This window comes from Gobius niger, assembly GCF_951799975.1.
Source record: "Gobius niger genome assembly, chromosome: 10".
In the NCBI taxonomy this organism is placed as follows: Eukaryota; Metazoa; Chordata; class Actinopteri; order Gobiiformes; family Gobiidae; genus Gobius; species Gobius niger.
In genome coordinates, this window is record NC_136861.1 from 24,263,652 (window position 1) to 24,286,045 (window position 22,394).

At 41.8% G+C, this 22,394-nt stretch overlaps 2 protein-coding genes across 6 annotated transcripts; both read right to left on the reverse strand.

Annotated features, from left to right (window-relative positions):
* Positions 1–234: 234 nt before the first annotated feature.
* Positions 235–10,100, reverse strand: atad5a (ATPase family AAA domain containing 5a). 2 transcript variants are annotated; one of them, XM_079563873.1, is made up of 22 exons: positions 9,787–10,100; positions 9,454–9,516; positions 7,747–9,359; positions 7,605–7,677; positions 7,369–7,524; positions 7,196–7,292; positions 6,847–7,095; positions 6,617–6,765; positions 6,296–6,446; positions 5,475–5,789; positions 5,286–5,382; positions 5,118–5,200; positions 4,826–4,962; positions 4,178–4,349; positions 3,955–4,104; positions 3,645–3,875; positions 3,506–3,570; positions 3,254–3,428; positions 2,518–2,675; positions 1,605–2,428; positions 862–1,020; positions 235–782 (listed from the first exon to the last, which is right to left on the reverse strand). In XM_079563873.1, the coding sequence occupies exons 2-22, from the start codon at positions 9,502–9,504 to the stop codon at positions 704–706; spliced, it is 5,184 nt and encodes a 1,727-aa protein (XP_079419999.1). In that variant the 5' UTR covers positions 9,505–9,516; positions 9,787–10,100; the 3' UTR covers positions 235–703. The 2 variants fall into 2 exon arrangements, with proteins under 2 accessions (XP_079419999.1, XP_079419998.1); XM_079563872.1 differs by having other exon boundaries at positions 7,163–7,292.
* Positions 10,101–10,488: 388 nt separating this feature from the next.
* Positions 10,489–19,856, reverse strand: rfx1a (regulatory factor X, 1a (influences HLA class II expression)). 4 transcript variants are annotated; one of them, XM_079564870.1, is made up of 18 exons: positions 19,697–19,856; positions 18,428–18,808; positions 18,138–18,247; positions 17,959–18,054; positions 17,330–17,424; positions 16,863–17,238; positions 16,041–16,216; positions 15,613–15,732; positions 15,400–15,533; positions 15,188–15,306; positions 14,971–15,080; positions 14,738–14,889; positions 14,380–14,477; positions 14,131–14,280; positions 13,831–14,039; positions 12,725–12,878; positions 12,348–12,393; positions 10,489–12,252 (listed from the first exon to the last, which is right to left on the reverse strand). In XM_079564870.1, exons 2-18 carry the CDS (start codon positions 18,786–18,788, stop codon positions 12,092–12,094), a joined length of 2,667 nt encoding a protein of 888 aa, XP_079420996.1. In that variant the 5' UTR covers positions 18,789–18,808; positions 19,697–19,856; the 3' UTR covers positions 10,489–12,091. The 4 variants fall into 4 exon arrangements, with proteins under 4 accessions (XP_079420996.1, XP_079420995.1, XP_079420994.1 ...); XM_079564869.1 differs by having other exon boundaries at positions 16,041–16,222; XM_079564868.1 differs by having other exon boundaries at positions 16,812–17,238.
* Between the last annotated feature and the right edge of the window lie 2,538 nt (positions 19,857–22,394).

Genomic DNA, 22,394 nt, shown 5'->3' on the forward strand with positions numbered 1-22,394 from the left:
TCACCCCAACACTATAATACTCGATTCTGATTGGCTGGAAGGTGTCCATTAAAAAGTGATAATGTACGAAAATAAACTTTTTTTTTGTCCGTAAATAAACTACAAGCTTCCGTATGTCGAATAGCGCGTCTTCGTCTTGCCGTCCCTCCTCGTTCTGTAATTGGTTCCCACTTTCCAGACACATTGTATAAAAACCTCACACAAAGAGTGATTATTAAGTTTTATTTGGCCACACAAAATTCATAGAAATATGGATTTACAGATCTATAAAAAAAAATGAACCAAAGTGATCACAGTGAAGTGAGGCCTGAAAAGCAGCTGCTTTTGCAACAACCACAAATCCTGAGTGTTAGGTAAAAGTATGTTACTCTACGCAGCCTTCATAAGCCAATCAAATTTACAGATGCTTTATGTAGATTATTAATTGTTTAGAATTTCCCTTGAAAATCAACCTGATTCAAAGGCTCTGCAAAAGGCAAAGAAACATTGTAATACTACACACAAAAATGTACAAAAATATACAAGTCTTAAAATTCAATATTTATATTAAGTTGAAGTAGTCAGTGCATTTATTAAAAGCACCAAAGGTTAGCATGTCCATAGGTTTAGTGAGTTGCCTTGTGACATCTTACAGGCACTTCATTTTCTTATTTGCTACCAACTCAAAAGTCCACACAAGAGATGCGTTGAAGGCCGTTTTGGGCTAAGGAAACTCTTCAGCAAGGCGCTCCAGAGTAGACTTTTGAAGGCCCAAGTGGATTGCATCTAGGTAATGCAAGAACCTGAAAAATAATTAAATTAAAGAGAAGTTGTCGTATCTGAAGTAATCTAATTTTTATAAATACAGTGGTGGACTCTGACCTTCTCTTCACTTTGCCCTGTTCCTTGAGATGCTCAGATTTGCAGATTGTTCGCAGAGTTGGGAGGTAGTCCTGCGCCGCTGCCGGTCTGTTCCCCATCGGACCAAACACTCCTTTGACCTCCAGGTCATCCATTACTGCTCTCCTTTGCCTGACGACCCTGAAAAAATAATCACTCATCATAAAGAAGGATCACTCAACTGTCACCATCCACTCATGGCCGTCCTGTTTCCTATTATAGACCGTTTGTAAGAAGTTTGAGCATTTAGAAGACACAATGTTGTTTTGATTTATTAATTGTTAGAGTAATATTTTTTTCAGCATTTCAGACTCATGAATAGTTTAATCTGAGAGAGAAGCAGATCTATTCCATCTATCTTTTCTATTCTACGGTGGAATATACCTTTAAACTGTCAACATGCAGATACAATATTATATTTATGTGGTCGGGGCAGTGCATGTTACTGATCACACACAAAACTCATGCATTTAAACACAACACACTGGATTGTAGCCACCCGTCGATCCCCTCGCTCAAACACACTCTCATCTTGGCCTATTGAACATGTTTTTAGTGGTAGGTTAAACCTACACAGACATGGGGCAAACATATAAACACCACACAGAGAGGCCTCGTCCGGGGGTTGAACCCAGAGCCTTGTGAAGGACCATCACTAACCACTAAGCTTTCACAATACTTCTACCTTTAGCTAAGGTGAAATCACAGTGTAGCTGAAGACTTACCGAGGATGACAAAGGCCTTGCTGTGTGAAGGAACAGCCTTCATTATGAGACGCCACAGGCAGCGTGAGATCTCTTTCCGCTTCCTCTCTCAGCTCTCCATCCAGTTGTTGAACTTTGAGCCAGGCTTCGCTGACAGACAAGCAGCACTTGCTAAAGCTGAGACTCTGCACTTGTGCGCTGATCTCTGAGGCACACTCCGGCATGGGCCCACTCCTCCTCCTCTCGGTGTCTATCCTCGCTTCGTCTGTTAGACCATCTTTCACCACCGCAGTGCCGCTCGTATCCTTCATGTTGCATTCTTCATTGCTCAACAAGTCCATGAACGACATATCATCCATAAAGTCAGCCAATGATCGAAGACATTGTGAAACGGGGACACTTTTTACCAGTTCCTCACGACTCAGTGGCTTTTTCACAACCTTCACAGGCATCAAAGTGGCATTCTTCTGTACTTGAGTGCTTTGCTGCTTGATAGATAGAAAACCATCTTCAGAGTCTGAATCTGACTGCAAAGTCCCCTGCTCAGGTGGACAGCGTCTCTTCCTATTCTTCTTCATCCTGTTGGAGACTTTAACTGGGCTAGCATCGTCTGACAAATCATATTGAGCGTGCAATAGCTTGGCATGTGATGGGAGTTTTTGAGATTGTGCAGGATTTTCGGAAGGCTGGTCTAGAGCCGGGGGAAGAGGTCGCTGTTGTTTGTGATTAGCGAAGGTTAGTGTTGTGACGGGGAGAGGTAGTAATGCTTCCATGTTAGCGTACAGCAGGTCCACTCCCTGCTGCCTGCTCATAGTCACGACCTTTGAGCAATCTTCCTCCCGTTTCTGTGAGCACAAAGAAAGAACAAGAGTGAGTGAACAAGTGAGAATTGCTGGAAATCATAGTGTCATTGAAAAATCCTCTGGTGTGTTACCTTGAGCAGCTCCCAGATATTTTGCTGAGGGGCAACACTAAGCAGACCCAGCATGCTCTCTGTGCATCCAGTGTCACAGACGGGAAGAGGGGCTGGATCTTTCACTTCACAGTTAGCCAAAACTGCAACAGCACCGTCTGCCTTTTGTTGCAACTCCTCTGTAATATAAAACAAAGCACAGTCATGATCATTCATAATAAAGTGGGAGAACAAATATTTTTTCACATCTTCCAATAAAATTAGCCAACTGGATAGTCTTAAAAAAACAAAACATGCAGCTGCTTCACAGGCTGGAAGTGGATGGTAAAACATTTAATTAACCTGTTACATGCCGTCCCCCTTTATCAGGGGGTTAGGGTTAGTTGACCCTAATCCGGATATAATTAGGGTTAAGAACGGCAAATGTAACACAAGTTGTGTTTCACTCACACAGATCTCACACATATTTTTAGAAACTAGAAATTATTGGCTTTCAATTTAGGTATCACAGTGGCATATAGGTTGTAAGCTCTGCGGTCAATACGCTTTCATATTTGGATGTAAATGATTTTTGACCCTAACGTGGCAGTTAAGTGGTTAATGTTGGTTTGTTTTACTGAAGTTTAAAAAAAATCGACCTAGACAACTAAGCTCTCCATTGCTCAACACGTTTGTCAAAAATTTATGACATAATCAAACAGCACAACACAAACTGCACTAATGAATTTAGATCTGCTGTTTCTGTTCACTTGCTCACCAGCGGGCGGTGCGCGAAGGTGCCGCCCTCCTCCACTGCGAGTCCAAAACTGCAGCTGCAACAGAGTCTTCCTGACGTCACAGCTGTTCAGACTGAGCAGAGCGCTGACATCCTTCAGGTCTGTCCTCGTGTCCTCAGCCAAACACAGTAGCTGCAGGTAACTGGCCGCATCCACCTGCACCGAAAACAGCCATGGCATGAAAACACAGCATTTAAATGTGTTATTAAAAAACATTTGAATTTACTACTTACAGCAGAGGGGGTTTCAAATATGATCTCCTCAAAATCCCCATCAAACATTGCACTGAAGGCGGGATCTGCACAAGGAACAAATAATTTAGCACATTACAGAACAAAGCTTTATTTTGTTATGGTTATTCCTAAAACTTACCGCTGGTAGTGAGGATTACAGGTCTCTTCGTGGTCGTCATAAAGGTCTTGATGGCACTTAGGAAGCCCAAGTCATCATCAAATATCACATCCACTTCCTCAAACAAGATGAGGGAAGTGGCCGTCTTCTTGCTCAGCTCATCCGGATTACAGTCTTTAGTGAAATCATTTGGTGGTGACTTGATCAATGTTTTCTTACTGTCCACTTCAGTTGGCTTCTTCTTTGACACAGCTGCAAAAAAAAGATAGACAACAGTGATGTGATGCTTACGTAAAGTTAAATATAGATAATGAAGAATTCAAATGACTACCTGTCTGTTCTTGCTCTTTGTTAGACGGTTTAGACATTTTGAAGAAATTAGCCAAAGCGGTGGGCGCCAGTCCTCCTCTTTTGACGCCTCTGGGCGACTGTGGAGGTTTTCTCGGTGATGAAACGGCTCTGCGAGGAGAATTGACCTTTCCTAACACGAATATGAGAAATCATTACAGCAAAAGAAGACAACCAGAAGACTTTATAAGGGATTCACGACATACTTGGAGAGGATCCTGGTCGGCCTGCGCTGCTGCTTGTGCTGTAGCTGTTAAAATAGGTGGGTTTGTGAGCGTTGACCCCCTGACTGTCCACCTGATGAGACTGTGTGGCTTCTTTCAGCTGCGAGAGGATCAGGCGGCCACTTCGCTGAGATGAAGAGTTCACCTCAAACACCTGAAGGCACGAAACAGGAAAAACTGTACATCACAAACTCGCAATGTTCCGTATTTTCCGGACTACAAGTCGCTCCAGAGTATAAGTTGCACCAGCAAAATAAATGCATAATGAAGGAAAAAAACATATGTGAGTCACGCCGGAGTACAATGATAGTAAAAATAAATCGTTCCTGCCTGTGGCTTTAGCTTTTAGGCCACAATTAGCTTTTTTTGTTTTCTTCATTGCAGTAAGAGTAACCTCTGCTTTTCGCCAGTTCCTCACAAGTTTCTTGCTCACTCCAAACTGTTTTTTCTGCTGCTCCATTACTGTTTTTCAATCTTCAAATGGTACAGGAGTAGCAGATACTGGTACACAAGCCAGGCTGCCAGTGTGAAAATTTTAACATGTGAAATGAATGCACCTTCAGCCAAACTATGAAAAAAAGTGCGACTTATAGTGCATGTTTATGTAGATTAGTTAAAAGTATAGATTACCTTAAAACCAAGCTCTTGGGCGCAGGCGTAAACTGTGGCCGTCTTCCCAATTCCAGTGGGGCCCGTTATGAGCATTGTGTTAAACAGCGTGTCCTCTGCATCCCGAGACTCCTCCTCTCCACACTCCCAGTCACTGTCTAAATCAAATCATCAGAACCATTATTTTAATTCGTTTTATAGCCTCTTTATCCGACTTTCATAAATCACATTCAACAGTTACATGTCCACACCATTTCCCACATTAGCGTCATTCATTTTGAAACCATCAGAAATGTTAACTCTTGGCACTTACCAATGCTCCCATCGTCCTGTTTTTGGTCCTTTTGTTTCTTTTTGTCTTCTTTATCGGCTCGAAGTTTCCATTCTTTCAACCAGCTGGAATAACAAGAAAAAAAAAAAACATGGAAGAATTATACAAAAAAGCTAATAAAACTGAAATAACCTTTTGTTTTGCTTTTACCTGTGCAGGCGTCTAATTGAGGCAGTGTTTCCGATCACTTCAGACGAGTGCTGGGGCTGGTATTTCTCCGTCCACAGCGTGTCCTCTGTCAATACATCTGCAGATTTGATGATGATTACACTTCATACAATAGTTCACAAGAAATTATAGTTATTAAAGCCGATTTATGTAACAACACAGAATAGTCACCAAGTTTGTCCGTCTTTGGTTCTGGAGAATCATCAAGCACAATGACAGCTTTATCCTCAGACTGGACACGTGCTGCCTTCTGAGAGGGGTCACTTTTCATCCCGTCCTCTGTTGACACAGACTTAACTCCGCGTCTTGGTCGTCCTTCCTTCTTGGCAGGTGCTCCCTCTGCTGGAGAAGTGCTTAGGTTTTCCCCTGAACGTTTGCTCCGCTGCTTTTTGGCAACTTTAACCGTTTCGCCTTCATCCTCTGCTCTCTTCCTTTTCCCTCCAGCTGGCAGCTCGGGGCTTGACCCTTTGGGGACAGGGGATGGTTCTATAAAGAAGACATTAAAGTGGACAAAATATGCATCATTGTGGCTTTTAATCCTGCTTTTGGGAACCTCAGCATTGGCAAATTTTACATTTTAATATGAATGTGTGTGTATTGCAAAGATGACTGAGATATATCTTGTATGATGCTTGCAGCTCGCTCTGATGGCCACAGGAGGAATGAGCCGTAATAAAAACTAGACACAAGCAACCATTTTAGCAAACACATTTCCGAATCTAATACAAAACTAAACCTAGCAAAAACAGATTGGAGAGCTTCTTCTACATTAGAAGAACAAAATTTAACAGGATTAACTAGAATTAATGAAGCAGAATTCTTCTGCGGGTAAGTTTTTGATGAAACAATATTATAGCCAAAGGCTCAAATAAAAAAAAAAAAAGTTTTTTTATTTTCAAAGGGACGGCCTTGGCTAGAAATGTTGTAGTGTGGTACATGTTGATTGTTCAAACTTGTCCCTATCAAATAAATGATTACAATTATCAACCAACCTGAGGCAGCACATTGTTGAGTAAGGTCAGCTCGTTTCTTTAAAAAGTGACTCATGAACTTCTGAACAGGGAAGGCAGGGTTAGAGCCACTGATCTCCTTCATTAGCTCCTCACGGACATTTGCAGAAGACACAGGCCCCGAACTAGAAACCTTTAATAAAAGTACACATATCAATTATTCACAAAAGAAAAACACAGAAATGGCTCGCAAAGACCAGCGTAGACTGGATCTGCTTATGCTACACATAAACTGGTATACAATACTTAATTTATGTTATCAGACCTTTTTCTTTAGCTCCCAACAGATTAATGCATTAATACCTTTTCTGAGGAGACTCTATGAACTGGCTGTGTCTTCCACTTTAAAAACTTATTGTTTTCTATACAAATGTCGGAAAATTGGAACTGAATCTCTTTTAGATGATTGACAAATGCAGACTGCGGCCAAGGCAGTTTCCAAAGCGGGCAATCTATAAACACAACACAACAGGTGTTTAGAAAAATTAACCAAGTGATAATAAATGAGTACTGCTGCTAATATGAAATTATACCAAGAGGCGCTTGAGTGATATGTATGACTGGTTGGGACGAGGAACAAGCTTTAGCATGAGCCTCCATCGCTGCAGCGGTTTTAACCATTTGCTTCTTAAAAGACTCCGGTAGACCACTTTTAAGGAACTCTCTTCGGGCCCTAAACTGCTCATCATCCTGGGAATTTTCCGAGCCGTCTCGGCTGCTGTCGTCAAATATAGACACAGGAGTGGGCTTTCGAGGAGCCTTATCTTGACACACTTTAGAACCTGTAAAACACATTTTATATTAGCCTGAGACAACGTTGAGGCAGTAAAATGTAGTGGGACAGTCTACCCGGGGCAGCCTCTTTGATAGGAGCAGCTTTACCCAAAACATCATTAAGGCTCCGCAATGCTTTCTTAGATTTACTCTTTTCTGGCACCGGCGAGTTTTTCTGGCTGTCTTCCACACAAATAATAGAGTCCTAAAAACAGAGAAAAAATATCTATTTCAGACAATAAAATCCCCCAAAATAATTTTGCAACATTAAAATGGTTTACCTCATCATCACAGTAGCTGCGTCTAACAGAAGCCTCAGCTCTTGATGAGCGTCTTAACGTCTTGTCCTCAGTAGAAACCTTCTTATTCTGCTTTATAGCTTTGGCCTTCTCCAGTAACTTCTTCGCCTGCTTTGTTTTTTTGGAGTCCTTAGTGGTCTACAATGTATTGATGTTTTTTGTTATTATTTATTATTACTATTATTATATTGAAACACTGAATTAAACAATGTATTTACTTTTGTAGCCAGAGGTGTTGATGATGTATGGTCTTCTTTATTTCTACAATTACCGACTCGTCTGAATCGAATCCTGAAATCACAAACACACCAATTATAAAAAGGTGCAAATGAGTAAATGATGCTTCAGATTCAGATTCACCTTATAGGACTTTGTGTCTCATCAGCAGGGCACAGCATCTCTGCTTTAAACACCCCATGTTTAGACTTGCGTTTCTTTGCAGGGGAAACCTCTGCAGAGCCAAGTTTACTGCGATTTTTGGAAGACTCGGCCACAGTGATTGTGGAAGTTTGTCTGGCCACTGCCGCTCGTCTGGACCTCCTCACCACAGGGACAGATGGAGTAGAAGCAGCAGGCTCATCCTCTTTATTATCATCAATGTCAACATCTATGACCTCTGCGTTTTCTCCCAGGACAGCTGCAGGTGCTGAGGTGGTGTCCAGTTTGTCAGCGCCTTTCTTTTGTCTTTTCCTTGTTGGTTTCTTTTTGCCTTCTTTATCGTCCTGTGAGACAGTTGTACCTTTCTCAGGGACTGCAATAGGCTGAATTTCAGGGTGTTCCTCAATGACTTGATCTGTTGCATCGCCCATCTTGTCTCCATTTGGTTTCTGTTTGCCTTGGCTCTTACTCGGCTTGGGTTTACTCCCATCAAGAGAAGGTCGCTTAAAAGCGGCCATGAACTGTTGTCTTTCAGCCTGACTGCACTTGGGAGTGGATGAGCTCTCGAGAACACACAATTCAATATCTTCTTCTTGAAGAACAACATTAGACTTCCACTTTGATGCTGTCTGAGGACTAGATTCTGTTTGTGTCACATGAACCGCACTAGAAACCTTTTCCTTGGTGAAGATGGAGGCTACTTTTCCTGCACTTTTGACTTTCTCTTGTGGTGAAACGGTGTGCACTTCCGCCTGTACAGTGACCATCCGCGGTGAGACTTGAAGACATGGCTGATTTTCTTCAGCACTGGTGATTTGTAGCTGCTCATCAACAGCCACGGATTCAGGCTCTTCACAAAGTTCACTGTTGTCCTGACTTCGAACAAAATCCTCAAAAGATATTGTGACAGTGTTGTTTAACTGTGAAGCATCACCTACATTGACCTCCAGGCTGATGTCGCCCAAAGACTTCTCCTGCATCTCCTGCACCTCTGGCTCAGGCAGCTCGTCTTCAAGCTTTTTCCTTTTCTTTGACTTCCCTACAGGTGTTTTAGCTTTCTTAGCTTTATCTTTTGGAGGTAAAATTGGAGATAACTCTATGCTGTTCAAGTGATTACTTTTAACAAGCAATGCCTTGTTGTGCTGATCAGATTCTACACTTTTGTCGTCTGATGTTGCACTGGATGCAGAAGTTTCAGCACAAATCTGTCCCAGTAAAACAGCTGTATCGCTGCCCAAGACACCACATGTTCCAGTCACTTCATCGGTTTCCTCTATGACAATGCAGCTAGAGTCTTCTGTCATCTCTACAAGTTTCCTCGCGGTTTTGGAAGCCTTCCTGCGGCGCTTTTGTCCTGGCTGTTTCGGCGCGGCTGGAGGAGTTATCTGCTTCCCAGTCTGACAGTTCTCCTTCGCCTGACTTGGGGACAGTACATGGTTTTTAGGGGAGGGGCCCTTTCGGTTAAAGTAATCCATGATGTTGTTGGAGCGAGGAGGGGAAAAGGGTTTATCAGCTGGTTTTGCCACAGGTGAGAAATAGTTTGTGATTGTCTTGACCACAGGACTGTCGACATCTTTGCACGCTTTCTTGCAAGGCTGTCAACAAAAATATGCAGACAAACACTTTAGGTGTTATCAGCAAGCAATGACGATTTGCACCAAAAATAATAATCTACTGAAAAAATGTTACCTGAGTGTCAAAGTCCTCAATGACAGAAGCCATGGCCACAACACCAGCCATACTTTACAAGCCCTGGTAAAAAATAGACACCGGGGTAAACAATGTGCATGGTGGAAAAAAGCTTTGCATCTCTACATTATTGTCCTACTATGCTTAACAACACTTTGTATCAAATTGGACTGGCTATATTAACACATAACAAACTGAACTATCACGTCACTGTGTCGAGACGTACTGTCATATTAACTGACCGTTCAGATACAAAGCTATTTCGCTACTGAAACAAGCATATAAGTACGGAAGTGGTTATACATACAAAGAAATAACTTAGAAAACACGTACCTCTGTTATCCCGTATACAGTAATGGGTAGCTCACGTCCCTAGCCTAAAAAATTACCACAGAAACAGCTCCATTGTGGCAAATAAGTGAACAAAAGTACAAGCTAGAACACCGCGGTTGCTGCTGTCATTTCCAACTCCGCTCGCGATAAAAGCGGTCCCAATACCTCCTCCTTTACGGCCATGGCTCTGTGTTAAGGCAGTTCAATCCTGTCTTCTTTTTTTTTAAACAAGTTTCCGAAAACAATGTGTAAACATGTTTGTCGGGGTTCTCTTTCAAAAACGCGCCAGGAGGAGAGCGACCGAAAAGCGCCAAATATACGTGACCCCTGCGTGTCGGGCAATGCACCAATCACAGCGCGAGACCGTGGTGCGTCACGGCCCTGCGTCACTGTCATGGCGCCCTAAGGATGAACACAGTGACCCCTAAAGGTACCAATGTGTAAATGCAAGATGCGGGTGGCTTTTCTTTCTTTTTCTTTAGTTCAAATGTATTTTTGTTTACCAGAGGCCAAGTCATAGAGTTATATTGTAGTTGTAAAGTCTGCCGGCCAAGTCAGGTAATCCCCCCCTCGCCAATACGAGTTATATAAAGAAAAAAAAAAAATCACACATGTTGAGCCACACCAAATAACAAAAGGTACTGAACAGACATCTATTTTTTAACAATTCTTTTTAATTTATTGTTAAAATTAAAAACATCTGAATTGCATTCTACCACCTCCAAAGGCACAGTCATACTTACAGACCAAATTCATAAAACACTGCCAATAAATCATTTGCCATATACAATAAACAGTTCACTATAAAATAACTTAACCTTCAGGATATTAAATAAAAATGATTTAGCAACAGAAGAGATATGTTCTGAACAAAATGTGCTGGCTTGAAGACTGCAAAGCCTGCTAAAAGCAAACCCATCGCAGCTGTTTGAAGACACTGAGTACAACTCAAAGAAAATGATTGTTAACAATTAACTACTCTGAACAAAGTGTTTGAGAAAAGGATGCTAAAGCAAAACAACGCCCTTGGACGAGTGGAGATGCGCTGAGATGAGAGGGATGAGGACAAACCCAACACCTCCACCCCATGGTAAAAAACAAAAATGTCAGATCACTGTAATAACAATAATCAATATGTGCAAAGAGGCAGGGTCCTAAAGAAATTACTAATAGGATTAAAAACTTAACATTCAATCACAAACCAATAATGCACACAAAGATTGCCTATAATGTGTGACAACACAGCACTATACACTGCACAAGAGGTTCACTTAGTGACAACAAATTAAAAATATAGTTTAAATTTACAGTACAAGTATATTGTTCTCATTGAGGCACAGTCCTCTGTAAAATAAAAAAGAACAATGGGATTTCAGGATAGCAAAAAGGCTTGGCACAAACATAAATATTTAAATAAGGCATGGAATAAAGTCAGGGAAAGTGAGGCCACACAGATATGAATGAGAAGAAATGATGCACTTAAACAAAAATGACGACACACAGGCCCTCCCACAGAACCAGCGGTTCTACAACTGAGAGGATTTTGCAGCAGATAAGGAGCTCCTCAGTCAACACGTGACAGGCACACCAAAAACAACCTTTTTACAGGCAATAAACCCAAACGCACACAAAAACTTAAAAATCTCCTTTTTTGTCTTTAAAATATGTACAGTAAAAGCAGTCAGCACTTTGATCAGCTGGACCAATATAAATATGAAAGAGCTATTTCAATCAAGGCTCCAGGACAGTGTGACTTCAGTGCTCATTTAGACAAACACAAAACACTCAGTAAGGGCACACAACAATACCAACTACCCTTCAGAGCTTTTCCCCATATGCTCCCTTTGAAACGCCGCATTAAGTCAATAAATTAGTGCCAGTTCATTAAACAATGTACAGATGTCATCGGCAATGTCCATCTACCTATATAATCTTTACACAAATACACAAGCAATGTTCTTTCAAGACCACTTTGAGACGGCAGTGACGGTTGAAGGAGGAGGAATTTGTCAGCTAAGACACTACAAGACTGCAGGGCGCAATGTATTATAAAAGATTAATGGCAGCCTTTCAGTTTTAAAATCTATACAACAGTCAGTATGTGTGTAGAAGCCACATCTTGCCAATGACAGTGAATAAAATCATTGGTGACAGGCTTTTGAGATACAGCAGCAGCACCAGTACAATGCGTGTTGAAATTACATTAAAAAATTACACATTAAATACAGTATCCACATGAATAAACTTTTTTTTTTTACGTCGCCCTGTGAGCAAGTAACCTCTTTTACACTCTTCTATTTGGCGTTTAGTTCTCAGCTGATCCAGTGGCGAACAGGACTCTCTGGTCCGTCCTGGCCAATTTGGCAGGAGGCTCCAGAGACTCTTCACCCAGCATGGCCGCATCTGATGGAAGGGTCAGCTCTTGGCCATCCTCATCACTCTCTTCTTCATCTTCCTCTTCCTCTTCTGCATAAAACAAAATTTGTCACAAGATGCTCTTCCATACTCACTATACGGTAATAATGGTTATGTTTATGGTAATGCTTAAATAGCGTCACTACCTTTGTCCGGATCCAGATGGTTCAGCCCCCGACCGAGGCTGGCAAACTGACAGACACAAAACAAAAGAAAATCTTTACAATATACCAGTAGCATCTTTGAGCAGCAAAATATTTCTTATTCACCACTCCGTTTTTATTATAAATTCACCCAACTAGTTATGTGTTGCCAACAAAAAAAGTTACTCTGTAAAGGGTTTATATGTTATCAATGGACATTTTTAATAGTGAATGCCGTTTTGGAATTGCAACCCTTTTTATTAAATACATTTACCCAACCAAATTTTAACTCTGTATTCAAGTGTTACCATAGTCCAATAACTATTAACTGTGTAGACTTCATACAGTGATAGAGGAAATATGAATGATCTTTGCTGTACCTCCCCCATGACGGCGATAGGGGTCTCTCCTTTTGCCTGTGCCACTCTGTGCTCTATCAGGTAATACATGTACTCGTCGTAAAGCAGGCGGATCAAGTGAAAGGAACCGAAACTGGCTGCGCTGCGCAGAGTCAGGTCCCTGATCACCATGGAACTGACAAATGAGACCAAAAAAAGGAAGACACAGGTCAAGCAGTGTTGATGTGAACAATTAAAATTGCTTCATAATGCAATACTAGAGCATGCACTTTATAAGGAACTAAAGCAACAACCATATTTTGAGTCAACAATCCCAGTTAGTGAGTGCACTACTTGCATTGTACATTGTTTGACAGAATGTTTGTGAATAAAACACGGATTAGGAGATGCACGTCTGCCAAGGCTGTGGTTTATCTTGGAAAGATAAATGCACAGTAACAAAGGAGTTCGTTGTGGATTTCAGAAAGAAGATTTGCGGGGACGGCAACTGACTTTCGGTTCCTGGACGTCTAGATTATGCAACGCTAATGCTGATGGCAAAATCAAAATGCAGTGTGTTAGATGTAAATAAAGCAACGTGAATTGTGTATTTCAGGCGAATAGGGTGGCACCAATGATTTGAGCTTTTGATGCTGGAATGGGGTACAGCAAGTGCAATGAATACTTGCTAAACTTTGATGGCAATTTGGACAAATAGGACAATTTGTGCCCTGTTAATCAATCAGAAGACGAAGCTCTGTCGTGACATCTGTACGACACATGCCAACAGACAAAACAGGGGTTGGGCCGAGCCTGGGCAGGAAGTTAAACTGGGCGAGCCAAGTGTCAGGGCTGCTCACAAAACTAATCTATTAGCATAAACAACAACAACTACACCTACTACAGCTACTACAACAACATCATGAATGAACAATGTGTCATAAATAATAAAATGAGCTATGTTTCCACTACAAAATGATTACTCTGAAGGAAGCATGTTTATAATTTTGTGCACAGTGAACAACAGAGCGTGCAAAAAACCCTGGTAACAGGTGTACACTAAATTGCACAGCCGCAGTAGCTATCGCTGAATTAAATGGGCAAATTTACACAAACAAATAACACAATTACCAAGGGATCCATGTTACCTGTAGAAAGACCACTTGAGTAAGAAGAGCTTGGCAGCCTTTGGAAATGCAGGACTCTGTTGATAGGGCTTCAGGACCTGGGAAACTACACCATCGAGCCACGCAGCCCACTGCTCGAGGGAGTTCTGCTGCTGGAGGGTCAGTTTGAAGTCTTGCTCCAGCCTTTGGACAACACGGTCCTCACACCTGCACACCCAAGACGCTTGCTCCTGCAAACAATGACCCATATCTGTTGATTCAAGTTAATGGTCTAATTAACTAATTAACGACTGCCTCTTGGCACAAGATATAAAAACAAACCTGGACATTTGCAAAGTCCACTCTGTTAAGGTCAGACAACATCTGGTTGATCTGTGCTGTGTTCTGGAGAACAGCACGCGCTGCTTGAGCCAGATGGTTCAGACTCGTGTAGCGCCTCAGTGTCTGGGCAAATGCATTAGCTGATGTCACCTGGAAAAAATGAAACAAGATTCAAGAACAGGTCGCATTTGAGGTAAATTTTTGTGAACTATTTACAAATTAATATCTTAAAAACATGTAAAACTCTACCTTAATGCGGACCATTTCCTCAGGAATATTCATCATGGCATTGGTCAACCAGCTCTCTAGGCTTTTGGCAAAGTTCCTAATCGCTTGCGTTAAGGCACCTGAGGAAAACAAGTAGGCAATCACTTTTCTTCACTTCTTTTCCCATCCCTAATCACTGACTATCTTTTTAATAGCATGGGCAATTAATTTTTTTTTACCATATCCATCATAAGTTTATTTAAGCCAAGTTATTTGGTTTTGGTCTATGTGCGTATTTGCTTGCTTTAAAAAAGCAGTTGTAATGTACATAACTACTTCCAGCATTAGTGATTTATTGTTGTGTGAAATGTGAGATTTGATTTGTCTGGCGCAGTCTTACTCGGGATAGGCCGGAGAACATCTGGGATGAGAATCTCCACTAGGCCCTGGTACAGGCTGTTGTCACAGTCCCGGCTCCAGCGAAGTACAGGATCATACTTGCACAGCAGGACAAGGCAGGACTTTGGGAGGCGCTTCTCTGATTCATCATGACTGATATAAAATAGATCATTTTGAAATAAATCTTATTTATACCACACAAAATACTGGTGAGCCTTATTCTTTGTGACTTACACAGACATTGTGGCATCTCCAGTACCAGCATTCTGACTGAACCGCCAGAAAGTCTTCCACAGCGTTTCTACCAGAGTGAACTGGAGGTTTACCATAACATCCAGAATAGCCTGATACAGATGAAAAACATCATGCTAGTAGGACCTTGAACTTTGAATGAAGAGTTTGAATAAGAGCCCTGAATCATACACTTATGAGAAATCACCACGTTTTTTACCTCACAGTGTTCTCTATAAAGCAGCTGAAAACTCTTTATATGCTCAATCTCGATGCCCTCCGGAAGAGGCTTTCCTTGGAGGTCAATGTCAGGGAACTCAGGGAGAGTCCTCGTAGCATCTGCAAACAAAAACAGAAATCAGAAAGGTTGTGTGGATATGTTAGTCAATGACAAAGGGTATGGGTTGTGGCCTTCACGGAAAGAAAACACACCTAAGAACTGTTGGTACTGTTGGACCTGGGTGCTGATGTCCACATGAGCTGAACCCTGCTGCTGTTGCTGCTGCTGAGCGGCTCCTGATGCAGTGCCATTAGTCATTCCCTCTACTTTATGCACTGGCTTCAACCTTTCAGAAAGTCAAGAGGTATGCCATAATAAGTATCAGACAGGAGATGTGACGCCCACTGCTGTAAAAGCTTATGTACCTCTGTTTCTGAGAAAAGGGCTGTTGCCTCATGGCCAGGTGCTGCTGATCCTCCATTAGACGCAGAAGAGAGGAGCCAGCCTTGATCCTCAGGCCATAATAGTGGTACTTAGAGTTGCCCCTTCAAAATAACACAGTATTACATTGCCAGGTGCACACTTATGGTAACCAAGCAAAACTGAAAATTGAAACGATACAAAAATGTTTATATAGTTTTTATGTAGCAAATATCTTGGATAATAATCAGACACACCCTGCTATTTCTTCAAATCCGTAGGTTTTTGTACAGCAACCCTTACTTAAATTAACCTGACCTGTGTTTCAAACAAACCTCAATACACTACAGACAATTACATGCTGTTACACGGTAACAGTAGTTCTAGTTAGATTTGAGAACATAGTAAGTTTTACTTTTGAATGCTCTCTCACCGTGTGCCGAGACGCCGTGTGCGTAGCCCCATGAACACAGATCTAATGAGTTTGCCAAAAGATGCAGCATTTACAGGCTCTAGTTTTTGCTCCTGGCAATGTAGCAGATAGTGGCAGTAGAGAGTGGAGCGTGGTAGACTAACACCTTCGGCTGTCTCATAGTTGTCCAGCAACCACTGTACCTGACAAGCAGGCAATGAAAGAGGAAAAGAAGCTAGTACAGTTAGAAAGATCCAAAATACAGATTTGTACAAAACACATGCCTGTTTGTAATAAATAAATAAAGTTTTCAAAGCATGCACATTCTGGTCAATCCATTTGATCAAAAAACAACTGCACTTGATTTACAATCATTCAAAAATGATTACATCAATACATTTCTTTGCGTGCCGTGGCATACAACTGGTATGCAATGAATTAATGACTTGCAATACTGATGGATCTGATCTGTTGATGCCCACTATATTAAGAAAATCAATATGGTGAATTTGTGATGAAAATTAGGGCTGGAACATTTCAGACAAATCAAAATGCCATTTTCACATGCACTATTATGGTATGAAAATGAGGATGTCACGGTTTTGTTTCGTCAAATGAGGAAATAACAATTAAAAACATGCTTTAACTTTTATGGTGACCATATTGTCACGATTTTGTGATGCATTTTTAACTGTGCTTTCCACTGGACAAATCACAACAATGACATCATCAGTGTTGAGTGAATGAGAACAAAACAAGGGAGAAATTGCTGCGCTTAGCGCCTCTGCATACCTTCTTGTCTGCCGACGGCACGCTACTCTCCTCGCCCTCTGTAATACTCACAGTGGCTGGAGAGGCGCGGGCGGTATGTGAGTAAGTCTGATTACTGCCTGCTGCACTGCTACTGCTGCTGCTGCCGCTGCCCAGCATGTAACCCCCCTGGATCACATAGCTGCCAGTGGAGCCACCATTGCTGCCTGTTACATCCCCTGTCCCATTTGTGGTACCGCCTGTGGAAACCACGGTGGCAGCAGCAGCACTGGTGGGCTGAGCCACAAACATGGACACACCACCTGCGGTGCCCGCAGTCACAGAGACGGTGAGAGGAGTTCCAGGTGTGGAGGCCTGTGTGCCCGAGGTCGGCTGGCCCTCATAGTACTGACCCGCAGTGGTTTGTGTGTACAGGGGGGTCTCAGTATATGGAAAAGTGCTGGATCGACTATAGAACAGACAATGGATAGAATGTATTATAAATAAGTCACAATTTAAAATACATACTATTTCTTCATATATTATGACGTTGTTCTAACATTGTACTGGTTGTATAGTTGGTCTCTCCTCCTTCCACATACTGCACTTGATTGGTGTACACATGTTGAACTGGCACTGTTGTGAGCTGCTGGACCTAAAGAGCATTTTTCCACACACACACACGCACACACACACAGACAAAAGGATAATATTTTCTGTCCAGTTTTAGAAGAAAAGCATAACATCCCATGTCTGTGTGTCCTTTACAGAAATGTCAGCCCCTATGACAGCAGTCTCCCTTCTGCCCCTGACCTACTTGGAAGTTCAATGGCAGCGATGGTAGCGGAGCATGACCTGAGCTGGCACATGCAGGGTTGATTTCTAGCCCTTTCTCTGAATGCATTGCAAGTTGATACATTGAGTAACACTGCAAAGCTTCCGCGGGTATGTAGATGGATTTGCCATAGAACTCATTTGTGGATTCACTGAATGTCAAGCCCTGGCATTCTTGCTGCTCTATCTCCTGCAGTTGCCATTCTTCTACATCCCTGTCTGTCACTAATGCTGTATCCACACAGCTAGGAGATAACTGAAATCCAAAGATGTCAGTTAATTTGGGATATTAAAATGCTACACTGAATACAACACAATATTTGGAAAATGTATATTGTAAACTCATTCTTCTCACCTCCTGACTGATGTGAACTGGCTGTAGATTGGTTACACTAATCTGAGTGCCCGGTTCAGTCTTGGCAATCTGAGAGGTTGCCTGTACAACTGATCTCTGTTTAAAAGACAGAAAAATATTATGTTTTATAAATGGTCACAGGCATGGTGTTTAATGCTGTTCATGATCATTGTGATTACCTGTTGAGAAGTCTGCACCTGCTGGACAACTTGTGTAGGAACTCCTGTCTGTACAACAGCTGGTGGGGAACTTGAGTCTGACACACTGTCACTTGAGTGAAGAGAGCCCTCTGAAGCAGAGAAAAATTATGTTGTACACATAAGCAACAATCTGTCAGTTCAAGACTAAAATTCATCACTTCGAGTTTGGGATTGGGTGATATTGATAAAGATATCTCAATATTTTTGGGGACTTTAACAACAATCAATTTCAAACAACAATTTCGGAATTATGTCTTTTTCACCCTTACCTGTTACAGTGACAACAATGTACTGTGGTGTGCTTTGAGAATTTCCAGATTGTGTGGGAGAACCCTGGATTTCTGCCGTCACATACTGTGTTGGAGCCGGCTGGCCTTGAGCAGTGGCTGGGGCCTGACTTCCAGCAGCTGGCTTCTGTGTGGAGATGGTAGTAGCTTGCTCAGTCGAAACAGTTTGACTGGTGGGTGTGACCACACTGGGAGTGACCACAGAAGTCTGAATCTCTGCCAGGAACTGAGGCGTAGTTACAGGGGTGGAGCTGACATCAGATTGCCCAGGTGTTACGGTTACGCTGGCCCCCTGGGTTTGGGTTGGGGGCTGAATGTCTCCAACATAGCCTGTGGTGGCCATTACTAGATGTGAGGATCGCCCTAGAAAAAATACAGTAACAGGTGTCATACCAGGTGAGAGTTGAAGAAAAACAAAGATACTCCTGCACCTGCACCAAAAGTTTCGATTTACATTTTCTAAAAAGCTTTAATTCAAAGGGAGTAATCTGTACTTTTAAAACATTGCTGGGTGTTTCTATTCCCAACCCATGGCGACCAACATACAGAAACAACCTTGTTCAGGTGTCATACAGATATTGACAGTAGGAATGCCTTGCCATTGTTAAAGGCTCTCTCTTCTACCTGTATAAGGAGATACTAATCTATTTTTGCTGCTTTTTAAGTTTAATTTGCTAGTTATTATGAGTGTAAAAAATGATTGAAATGCCATTGATCCCTGAGCAGTAGAACTCAGTGGGTAGTTGGATATGCAGATATGCAACCTTTCTGCCCAGATCAATGGCGAATATGCATCATGCCCAGTAGGAGAAAATGCATGGTTTTCAAAAGCATGATTCCTGATAATGTGATAGCAGATTGAAAAACCTAGTCGTGACAAAAATGATGCTAACTACCTAGCATGTTAACTGTAACATGGGCAGCAAGCTAACTGGTCTCTACAACAACCGCCATTTTGTACCTTTTGCATTTGACATCGCCATAACAACAGACTGCTTGAGTATGCGTCTATGGTTGCGTCGTCATGGTAGACGCATCTTAGAGCGCCTCAGTAGCTGGTACAAACAACCCCATTCGCCATCAAAGGACAGTCATTGTCATTGTGACGGCTAGCTTTCCACGCTAACCTCGGCTAACAGTAAACGACAGTTGCCTATTATGGCTACTGTAACATGAGGGCAAAAAGCAACAGCACAATTCCGTTGAACCTTTAATAATTAAAAAACGGTTCTGAAATGTTAAGGGCTTCACCTCTGGATCCACGTATGTGTTTCCCAGTGGTTAAAAGTCTTCTTTTATATTTATGGCGGATTCAGTTGTTGTTGTTGATCCTCGTTGCTGGGTTCTTGTCGCCAGGGCTACCGTGGCTATGGCGCTTCGTCCTCACCAGGGCAACTGTTGCTACCCACCGGCTCTCTTCCCTCCTCCTCGGCATTTCTCATTGGCTCTTTCCAGCCAAATTTTCTTAAAGGCACAGTCCCGAAGCATCTCACGACAAAGCATCGCACACCCAATATTTCTATTATCTTTGATCAATTTCAGTGACATGTGAAGACTAAAACAAGCACTATGGATATGTTTGACCTAAATGCACATATGCTGCTGCACAAAAAATGCCTGTTTGTTAATAGTGTGAATGACTTTGCTTAATAGACTAATCCAGAAACATGTACCTGTCCTTCAAAGACTGTTAAAATTAACTCTTACATGTTCGTTTTAGTGTTGCAGAGATTATTAGAATTCAAACCAATTATAAAAAGAATTTATTTCTAAACAAAAGTACAACCTGACCAGGGACTATCAACCTTCAGGAATGCATGTGAGGGGAAATCGATGCCGATGCATAGTTAGAGTGAACTTTTAAAAGTAACATTCAGAGGGTGGAGCCCTGGACTCTGTGGAGGAGGTGAGGGACAGGAGGGTGTTAGCCAAGCTCACCTCCATCATGGACAACACCTCCCACCCACTGCATGGGACTGTAGAAGAGCTGAGCAGCTCTCTCAGTGGCAGACTGAGACACCCTCAGTGCAGGACGGAGCGCCACCGCAAAGCCTTCATCCCCACTGCTGTCAGACTGTACAATAAGACTGTAAAGTAACATGTGCAATAATCTCTGTATCAGCTGCACTTTATTAACTCTGAGTGATCTTCTTGAAAGCCGACTGTAACAAGTGAATTTCTCCTTTGTGAGATCAATAAAGGTTTATCTTATCTTATCTTATCTTATCTTATCTTTATGCATAAGGCTCTCCATTGGTCGATTCTGCCTTTGGACCTCTTTGCTTTACAGGTGTCTCCCTATTGCCACTCATTGAGCCATATAATATCGGTGCCAGTACAGCACAAACCACACAAGGAATACAAAGGATCCTAGCTGCAGAGCTGTGGGAAGATTATTTAGAGGTCTAATTCAATCACAGGAGAACTCCCTCTCACACATCAGTATTAGAATCAGAATCAGAATAGTTTTTATTGCCATGGTTTGAGAACAGGTTGACAAACTAGGAATTTTTCTCGGTGCTGACGTGCAACATAAAACATAAGACACAGAATCTAGATAAAAATAAAAGATAAATATGGTAAGACGACAACAACTGATAAAGATAAAGTTAAGGGTCTTGTTTTTTGTTCAGGAGTCTTATGGCGGAGGAGAAACAACTGTTCAAGTGGCGGGATCTTTGAGTCTTGATAGATCGTAGGGGAGAGCGGTGAATAGTTCGTGTCCAGGGTGAGAAGGGTCAGCTGTGATCCGACCCACATGCCTCTGGGTACTGGAGCTGAACAGGTCTTGGAGAGATGGGAGGTCACAGCCAATCACCCTCTCAGCAGCACAACCCAATGCGCTGCAGTCAATACTTGTCCCGGTCTGTAGGTACCACAGCTCACTGCAACAAAGGTTGTCTCAAAAATCCGGCATACCGTAGCAATATCCAATATATCACAACATATAGAAAACACATATATTCATTTAGTAACCAATCCATTCATCCCAATGGTGATATGTTTTGCGTTCACTCATCTAAACTCACCTTTATTTCTGAGCAACAATAGACTAACTTGGCCTATTGCCCTATGACTCTAGCGAGCTGCGGCAGAGAGTAAAATGCCACTTTGTTTGCACGTTATCATCACATAATTAGAATTCATTTTTTCCTTTGTGCATTTTAATGAGTGACCTTTGACTAGGTGAATACACTGATAAACTGTATTTAGCTTGTTTTCTGTCATAAGTTTTGAGTTATCTGGTTTTGCAAATGTCATTGGCTCAGTTTTTGTATTACACCCTTTTTATAAGGACATGTTATTCTTAAATCAGTAGTTACAGGAACACTTTTGAATTGGTGTGACAATGGTTTGTTTTGGGGGAAGCGGCCAGAGCAGTAAAAACATTCCCATCGCACTATTATATCATCTGGAAAAAATCTCAAAAATCTCTTTTGGATTGTAAACCCCAAAATATTGAGAGATATGTTTCCCCAAACGGAGATCAAATTGAGCACTGATAAATGTACTCTATAACTGAGTGAAATAAAATGTGTGTGTGTGTGCACGCATGTCTATGTGCGTGTGCAATCATTAAGAATAATTGCCTTTCACTTACAGGAAAACATCAACAATATAGGGCCGCTATAATGAGGCCATTGTAAAAGAAAAGATAATAATAATTAGCTTAAACATTTGTCATGAATGCAACAGTGGCATTTGACTTTTGTGTGCCTGTATGTACCTCCCCTTAAAACGTTAATCTTGGTCATTTTCCATCTTGCTTTGATGGACAATATAATAGACATGGTCTTTGTAATGGAAAACAATAATGACATTTTTATTATTTATTCCACCTTTGGTGTCCTTTTTGTTTTTCGCAAAGGTCTTTGATTGTATCTCATGTCAGTTCTACGTCGACCTACGTGTACATAGTACAATACCTTCGTGCGCTTTATAAACCCCA

Bases quoted from the DNA above. Each gene is read 5' to 3' on its own strand.
- atad5a (XM_079563872.1), bottom strand. From the start codon at position 9,504: ATGGCTGGTGTTGTGGCCATGGCTTCTGTCATTGAGGACTTTGACACT. The intron at 6,766-6,846 runs GTATAATTTCAT...TTGTGTTTATAG, and splicing joins TATCACTCAAGCGCCTCTTG to ATTGCCCGCTTTGGAAACTG. The intron at 3,876-3,954 runs GTAGTCATTTGA...TTTTTTTTGCAG, and splicing joins CAAAGAGCAAGAACAGACAG to CTGTGTCAAAGAAGAAGCCA.
- rfx1a (XM_079564867.1), bottom strand. From the start codon at position 18,788: ATGGCCACCACAGGCTATGTTGGAGACATTCAGCCCCCAACCCAAACC. The intron at 18,248-18,427 runs GTAAGGGTGAAA...TCTCTGCTTCAG, and splicing joins CATTGTTGTCACTGTAACAG to AGGGCTCTCTTCACTCAAGT. The intron at 12,879-13,830 runs GTAACATGGATC...CTCATTTGTCAG, and splicing joins CTCAAGTGGTCTTTCTACAG to TTCCATGGTGATCAGGGACC.